At 42.2% G+C, this 9,056-nt stretch overlaps 1 protein-coding gene across 1 annotated transcript; it reads right to left on the reverse strand.

Annotated features, from left to right (window-relative positions):
- Positions 1–1,822: 1,822 nt before the first annotated feature.
- Positions 1,823–8,756, reverse strand: LOC139443988 (uncharacterized). Its single transcript, XM_071224888.1, has 6 exons — positions 8,553–8,756; positions 6,046–6,115; positions 5,447–5,510; positions 4,121–4,242; positions 3,627–3,651; positions 1,823–3,150 (listed from the first exon to the last, which is right to left on the reverse strand). The coding sequence occupies exons 1-6, from the start codon at positions 8,659–8,661 to the stop codon at positions 3,079–3,081; spliced, it is 462 nt and encodes a 153-aa protein (XP_071080989.1). The 5' UTR covers positions 8,662–8,756; the 3' UTR covers positions 1,823–3,078.
- Positions 8,757–9,056: the final 300 nt, after the last annotated feature.

Here is a 9,056-nt window from a genome sequence, read left to right on the forward strand (position 1 = left end):
ATTAGATTTTTAATTTATTTTTAATTATTTATTTTTTAATTTTATTTATTTATTTTTATTATTATTTTTTATATTTATTATTTATTTTTATTTTTTTTATTATTTTTTTTTGGGGGGGGGGTATTTTTACGCAAATACGCTATGTAGCTCTGTTAGATGGAGGGGATATGGAAGCAGATGCAGGGGGAGGTGTGTGGTAGTGTGATACTAATCCTATTGAATTGTTAATTTCTAAGCACAGGGAGTGTGTGAAATGAAATAATAATTTCATTAATAATAAAACTATGTAGATGTGAAGGATGTCGTTCACTTTCTGCTGTAGAAGCGTTAAAGTGATTGACTGAGAATTTATCTCAAATCCCAGAAAGCTGATACTCTGGCTGGGTATCAGTATTGACATCACTTTCTACGCAATCCCATCTACGAGTTCTATGTTCTTTACGTAAAACTTGCATAAAGCATCGTGCATCCACTGGTGCTAAAAACAACTTATTCTAACTTACGAACTATATATATATATATATATATATATATATATATATATATATATATATATATATATATATATATATTGTTACCGGATCTTGTATCATATTGTATTGTAATAATTAACTGAGCTCATGATGTCAATCACTGGATTGTCTGGTCCAGACTCGATTATTTACAGACCGTCGTCATATAGCTGGAATATTGCGGAGTGCGGCGTAAAACAACATGCCAACCAACCCACCGACCTACTCCGTAGATCGACGCTCGATGTCAATCACTGGATTGTATGGTCCAGACTCGATTATTTACAGACCGCCGCAATACAGCTGGAATATTGCTGAGTGCGGCGTAAAACAACAAACCAACCAACCCACCGACCGACTCCGTAGATTTTGAGAGCGCCCTGTGCGCTTATTACGTCGAATGCGGTTTGTACGACCCGTGAAGATCCGGGGTAGAATAGGTCTTCAGCAACCCATGCTTGCCGTTAAAGGCGACTAACGGGATTGGGTGGTCAGGCTTGCTGACTTGGTTGAATCATGTCATCGATCCCAATTGCATGGATCGATGCTCATGATGTCAATGACTGGATTGTCTGGTCCAGACTCGATTATTTACAGACCGCCGTCATATAGCTGGAATATAGCGGAGTGCGGTGTTAACCGCTTCAGTCACCCCTTGTAATAATGATGGGAGTAAGCTGATTGAACGTCGCATCTACATTGTTCACAAGGATTTTACGGATATTTCCCAGAGAGATCGGCAGATAGCCCAGCTCAAACTTCTGTCCATGTTGAATTCTGTAAGAGCAAATTATGTAACCGATGTGTCACTGCAACGTAGCAATTTAACAGATTCGCCGAGTTAAAACAATAAATCCGAGTGTTGATAATAGTTCTGTCGTTTGCTTTTAACACGACACGAATGTTGAGAATGTAAAACAGCAATGTACACCTCACCGACTCACCTCCGTGAACAAGTTAGAGGCGACTAACGGGATCGGGTGGTCAGGCTCGCTGACTTGGTTGGTTGAAGCATGTCATCGATCCCAATTGTGTGAGTCGATTCTCATGATGTCAATCACTCGATTCTCTGGTCCAGACTCGATTATTTACAGACCGCCGTCATATAGCTGGACTATTGCTGAGTGCGACGTAAAACAAACCAACCAATCCCTGAACAACCGGTTCAGAATTGGCCTCCAGCAACGTGCTTGCTTATCGTGAGAGGCGACTAACGGGATCTAATGATCAGGCTAGCAGACTTGGTTCATGCAAGTTAAACAACAAACTTACCGACTAATAATAACTAAAAAAATTATAGAAAATATATATCATTATTCAAGTCAAGATTTATATAAATGATGGTATATAACATATGGATATACAATCTACATACATAACAAATGAAAAAAATCAATTGTGCGTGGGTAAAGAGGTAGAATCCATGTTCGGTAAGAAGTGTCTTTATTGAGTGCGATCATTATCCATATATTCGACGTAATAAGCGCCCACGGCGACATTTGCTGATGTATTGGCTAGCGAACAATCCCAATTAGCACCCCTTCCGTTTGATCAATGTACACAAGACTTATTTATTCGTGTATAATATGCACTCATGTGTTATATGCACCCTCAATTATGGGCAATTAAATTCTGGAAGATATATCTGTCGTGTATAATACGCACAGACTTTTCTATTGTATCATTTCAGGATCTCAGCATAAACCACGAAATTTACGATCTTTCAACCGGTTTTTTCTCTCACCAAAATTATATTCTAATGACAGCCCCCTATTTCTAATTTTGAGAGCGCCCTGTGCGCTTATTACGTCGAATACGGTTTGTACGACCCATGAAGCTCAGGGGTAGAATAGGTCTTCAGCAACCCGTTTGCCGTAAAAGGTGACTATGCTTGTCTTAAGAGGCGACTAACGGGATCGGGTGGTCAGGCTCGCTGACTTGGTTGAAGCGTGTCATCGATCCCAATTGCGTGGATTGATGTTCATGATATCAATCACTGGGTTAGCCGGTCCAGACTCGATTATTTACAGACAGACGTCATACATCTGGAATATTGCTGACCATATTAACAAACCATATTATATGTACAGTATGGGTAGGAACAGTTTCTACGTTCTGCGCCCCTGGTGTGAGTACGTGGGTTTCTCAGTGCGTAACAATGTACAATACAAATGTGGAGAATGTATCTCAGATTCCTCTTATATCAAACAAAGACTCACTTCAACAGATAAGGTTCGCTTTAGGTACAATGCTAGTCTGGCTCACTCTCCCTGAAACATTATATTCCCAGTCCTTACTGTATTGCTATAGCCCTCAACAAAGTAAGTCTAGATTTTCAAAAGGTTTCTCCCATCTTCCTGGTCTCCTTTTGAATTTAAATGGAGTTTTTTGTTTCTTTCAAAATTATATGTTTCAGAGTCTAAGCGTTAGTCTAGTTCAGTGCTACAGTGACCTATGTCAGAGGGGGGGGGGGGGGGGGGGGCTTACGGTCCCCAGCCATAAGCGTGAAGTAGTGTGGTTTCATTCCTTGGGTAGATATGGTTGGTCCATCACTGTGCTGGGATAGCTACATCAGAATGACATCGCCACACTGGTAGAATGTAGGTGGGGCTTTAGGGTTTTTCGTCATATACTGCGTCTGAAATACACGAATACAGTAATCACTCTTCCTACAGGATCAATACGTACACATACAGTAAGTGAGTGACTGAAAGTTCAGTTAAACGACTACCAGGTTTGGGCGCTGTTTTACCCAGTCATGTTGTCGACAGTACGTCATAACGTTTATTTAAGAAATAAACGACGAGTTGGAGTACGATAAAACACTGCATGGAGGACAAACCACGAGGGGCACAGCCATTGCGTTCATCTACGCTGTCCAGCTACATCTGTGGCGAACAATTCACAAGACACTTCCCTTTCAAAAATATCGTCGTCCAATATACGAGGTCATCAAGTTGCGAACGCATGTTCGAATCTCCAGAAATTGCGTCATGATAGGACAATGTTTTATCGTAAAATAAACCATTGGTTGTTTTATGCGATTTATCGCGTAACTATCTTAGATACAAAGGTGAGATGTGAAATAAAAGGTGAACCAAGGATGACACTTACCTGAATAAAATAACCTTTACCGGTCCTGAAACGTTTAAACGAAAGTTATGTAATCATTGGTGGATATATGGCATGATGCATACAATATAGTTATACTCAATCAAATGGCTTGTCGCGTGTACTTATTGTTAATATGCGATAATACAGTTTTCTTCATTGCATCTTTGACATAAATACGGCACGACATACATGTACCAAGGCAATGTTACATTGTCGTTTGCCGATGTGTGAATGCGTTTGTAAACAGCTATGGCTGCAAATCATTTGGCCCTATATTCTGAATGGCTTTGTATTCATACGCGGTTTCTAAAGTTGCTATATTGAATAGTGAAACTTGGATTAATTTAAAAATTACGTAAAGATTAATCTCTCTCTCTCTCTCTCTCTCTCTCTCTCTCTCTCTCTCTCTCTCTCTCTCTCTCTCTCTCTCTCTCTCTCTCTCTCTCTCTCTCTCTCTCTCTCTCTCTCAAAACTGTTGATGAAGATATACGTACATGCCCATCGGTATGGTGACATTCACGGAGTACAGAGAAAGGGATGGCTGCCCCATGTCTGGTATCCTCACCAGCTCCTTCATGGTCGCCTGCCCCATGCCCAGCATGACGGAGAAGTAGCCCTGGAACACCACAGTGGTCAAGTAGTGGTTATTACGACAGAGGTCATGTAGTGTTTATTACGACAGAGGTCATGTAGTGGTTATTACGACAGTGATCATGTAGTGGTCATTACGACAGAGGTCATGTAGTGGTCATTACGACAGAGGTCATGTAGCGGTCATTACGACAGTGATCATGTAGTGGTCATGTAGTGGTCATTACGACAGAGGTCATGCAGTGGTCATTACGACAGTGGTCATGCAGTGGTCATGACGACAGTGATCATGTAGTGGTCATGACGACAGTGGTCATGTAGTGGTCATTACGACAGTGGTCATGTAGTGGTCATTACGACAGAGGTCATGTAGTGGTCATTACGACAGAGGTCATGTAGTGGTTATTACGACAGTGGTCATGTAGTGGTCATGTAGTGGTCATTACGACAGTGGTCATGTAGTGGTCATTACGACAGTGGTCATGTAGTGGTCATTACGACAGCGGTCATGTAGTGGTCATTACGACAGTGGTTATGTAGTGGTCATTACGACAGTGGTCGTCATGTAGTGGTCATTACGACAGTGGTCATTACGACAGTGGTCATTACGACAGTGGTCATGTAGTGGTCATTACGACAGTGGTCGTCATGTAGTGGTCATTACGATAGTGGTCATTATGACAGTGGTCATATAGTGGTCATTACGACAGTGGTCATGTAGTGGTCATTACAACAGTGGCCATGTAGTGATCATGCAGTGGTCATTACGACAGTGGCCATATATTGGTCATTACAACAGTGGCCATGTAGTGGTCATTACGACAGTGGCCATGTAGTGATCATGCAGTGGTCATTACGACAGTGGAGTCACGGAACAGCCTAGAAAGGCACTGCATAAACGTCACGTTTGCTCCACAGGTTGGAAAACAAAAAATCATTGTGCCGTTGTGTCACCGAACTCCCGTGGAGTATCCCCCGTGTCAAACACGAGGAAGGTTTGATATGGTAATGGTTCTGTAAAGATACAATGAGTGAGAATGGTTTTGCGCCGCTTTTCGCAATATTCCAGCAATATCATGGCAGGGGACACCAGATATATGCTTCACACATTGTACTCATGTTGGGAATCGAACCGGGCCTTCCACATGACGAGCGAACGCTTTAACCACTAGGCTACCCCCACCGCCCTAAATGACGATAGAAGGGCATCTCATAACAATTATACTTACCGGTGTCGCCTTAACCCAGTGGTCGAGGTTCTTTTGAAAGGTCACTGTGAAGTTTTGGCCTCCACTGAAAGTAAATCGTTCCTTATCAGAAAACAAAGTATGAACAGACACGGGCTTGAACAATGGTAGAAGATATCGCACAGGTACCATAAATATCGTATTAAGCTTTTTCTGGTAAACATAAGCAATATACTAATATACAGATTTGCCATGGGTAGATTATTGGCCTTCTGCATCCCAGGCTTGTCGCAAGTGGCGACTAAAGGATCGGGTGGTCAGGCTCGCTGAATTGTTTGATGCATGTCACCGTATCCCAACTGCATAGAATAAGATCGATGCTCATGTCAATGATTGTCTGGTCCAGACTCGATTATTTACAGACCACCGGCATATAGCTGGATTATTGCTGAGTGCGGCGTTAACCAACAAAGAATATACAGGTTTGTTCCCTGGAAGGTGATAACACATATACCAGTACATATATTTAGAGGATATAATATGACTTCAGAAAAATGTTCTAAATGAAGAGTCGATTAAATGAGACAAACTCTTCGGCTTTGTTGATCTATTTTTCTCCATTTATTTACGATATCCCTTACGTGAGAGCAACCGCAGGCCCCGGAGCACGTCCCCCGCAAGGTCCTTTCAACAACATGCAGTCATCAGCCCCTTTAACAAAGAAACCATACATCTATATAATATTACAGTGTCCAGTGGCAGCACAGCGTCATGGCAAGCCTAGGCTGGCAGATACCACACCATTCGTGACTAACTCGTGTTTTCCGGGACAAGCCGAATAGCGACTCGTGCCCCTCTCGTGGCCATTTCTGCGACCGGGTTCCGTCTTAGCGCAAACGGGCACACCTAAAACAATTGTCAACTCGTTGCGTAATGGTTCACACATTTTCCCCGTATATTATATATATTTAAATTTAAATTTAAAGCACATAGGGACATGCGGAATTATACAATATGATTGAACACATTTAACTGTGTCTTGGGTATATTTTTAGATGCAAGACACATGTCAAATCAAAAATTATTTCTGAGGGATTCTTTGACGAAAAACTTGAAATCATACGCGCTTTCTGATTGGTTTGTCGTATTTTCGCACATGACATTCATCGATAGGGGAACGAGTCTTCTTGCAGGTTACGGAAAGGGGCGAGTGGTGATGAATGATACCACACATGTCCATTGCGCATACTGAATGCATACCGTTTTGTAGTGTAAGGAAACACAGGTACGGTTATTAACAAAATGTTAAAAGGATTAAACAAACAGAATTAAGAATGAGTGAGTGAGTTGGGTTTAACGCCGCCTTTAACAGTATTGCAGTTATATCACGGCGTGTTAGCTTAATGAGGGAGGAAAGCCCGAAGTGATGCAGGTCTCAGACGTTTACCACTTCGGTGTAACCCACGAGCACGGGCATGGTGCTGACAAACCTAGAAACATAATCGGGGCAAACCGGGATTCGAACCCACAATCATGGGTTTCTGGCGTGTCCAAGGGACGCAACTCTGCACAGCGAATCGCGGCGCCTCAAACGACTGGGCCATCCGTGCCCGGAATTTAGAATAAGATTTTAGATATAAAAGACATTCTAACATGTTGATTTTGAGACAAAAGAGAACAAACGAAGAAGCAAGACTGATTACCATATTGGTATAGTGAGTGAGTGAGTGAGTTGGGTTTAACGCCGCTTTTAACAGTATTGCAGTCATATCACGGAGTGTCAGCTTGATGTGGGAGGAAAGCCCCAAGTGATGCAGGTCTCAGACGTTTACCACTTAGGTGAAACCCACAAGCATGGGTATGGTGCTGACAAACCTAGAAACATAATCGGGGCGAATCGGGATTCGAACCCACTGTCATAGGTTTCTGGCATGCCCAGGGGACGCAACTCTGCACAGCGAATCGCGGCGCCTTAGACGACTGGGCCACCCGTGCCACCGAGTGAATCAAAGAAACGTTATGCTTATCCACAGATCGGCGAATAATTTGTCAAGAGAAGTATAATACCCAAAACGACTGGATATGAGACTACTCCTATATACTGAGAAATAATACTTTGCATGGCGTAAGTAATATATGCATATACCATTCAACATTTGACAGGGATAATGAAACGACATAATTTTATTAAACTATAGGCGATATCTACTTATGTCCACTTTTAACGTCCAGTAAAGAAGGAAATGTGACAAAACCATGAAGATATATAATATTGTTCATATGACATCGTCTCCATCAGTGAGTTACATTCAGTTCCCACTTGAATCGACAAGTCTGGTAGGCCTATAGTCCCTGATACAAATATATCGAATACAGCCCATGCGAGTCTATATAATGTTTGGCAAGTCTAGGTTACTGCAGTATCTGGGCTCCTTTTTATTATATCTTTATTAAGAAAATTTAACAACTTTTTTTCAGTAAGATATGTTCTTCTCAGAGACTAGATGTTAGTCTAGTAGGCCTACTGTATAAATAGCGCCACTAAAAATCGAAGTCAGTAATATAATACATGTACGGGGATTCATATGGGGGATTCAGTACGATTCTGTATTTAAAAAACCATAATAAATGTAGTACATGTTCTTACTGTATATGAAGCAATGCTAAATATTCTGGAGTGTTCGGGCTTGGAGGAAGTAACTATACATTAGGGCTGGGACGGGTAACTCGGGTCGGGTGGGTCCTGAGTAGGACGAGGGTACCCACAGGACTACCCGGACCCGTTGGTAGCCACGTGATATATTGTTTAATGACAAAAACTCACTATAGCTCAGTGGTTACACTACAAGCCGCTAATGTTCGCATCTCTTTCTGGCGATAAACACATTCCTTTTGACTTGTATATGTTTGTGTAAAGATAAAACTTCAGTCAACTTCAGTGAACGTATGATCTGATTGTTTGATACATGTATATAAATAGTTTTAGCCAGGGCTGCGGTAAAACAATTACCAAAAAGACATTTTGTTCCCAACTCTTGAAACCTGCAATGGGTACCCGGGTGGGGTCGGGTAATAGGGAGTCGGGTACCCGGGTAGTAAATTTGGAGTCGTCCCAGCCCTACTAGTACTATCCACGTGTGTAACTCACCCGCCTTGTTGATCCCCAGCATGGAGCCTCTCTGCGGCGGACTTATCATACATATGTGGGCAGTAGCCACCGCCACACAAGCGAAGAGATACAACACACACTTCGTCATGCCGGGGCAGTGTGGGTAGAGAGGTGTACAAGCAGGTGACAAGACAGCCTTTATAACGAGCGGTGTAACACGACTCGTCGTCACATGGCTCGGCTTTGTTTGTAAACGAACACTGCCACCTTGTGGCCAAGAGCAGATAACTCGTATCACAACTTTATAGGCTAAGCTCACCTGGCTTACGTCAATCAGGTCAGTCATATGATGCACGATGCTAATCCGAGTGGGCCAAATTGAGTTCAGATTCAACATGCTCACGTTCGGCCAAATTCGGAAAATTAATTATAGGCCTCTAAATATTTCACTCTAAAAACGTGTGTGTTTAAACACAGAAATAAACACTGAAGCTGCAACACTTTATAGTGAGTGAGTGAGTGAGTGAGTATGGTTTTACGCCG

This window comes from Haliotis cracherodii, unplaced genomic scaffold, assembly GCF_022045235.1.
Source record: "Haliotis cracherodii isolate W230 unplaced genomic scaffold, xgHalCrac1.p SCAF_5, whole genome shotgun sequence".
NCBI lineage: Eukaryota > Metazoa > Mollusca > Gastropoda > Lepetellida > Haliotidae > Haliotis > Haliotis cracherodii.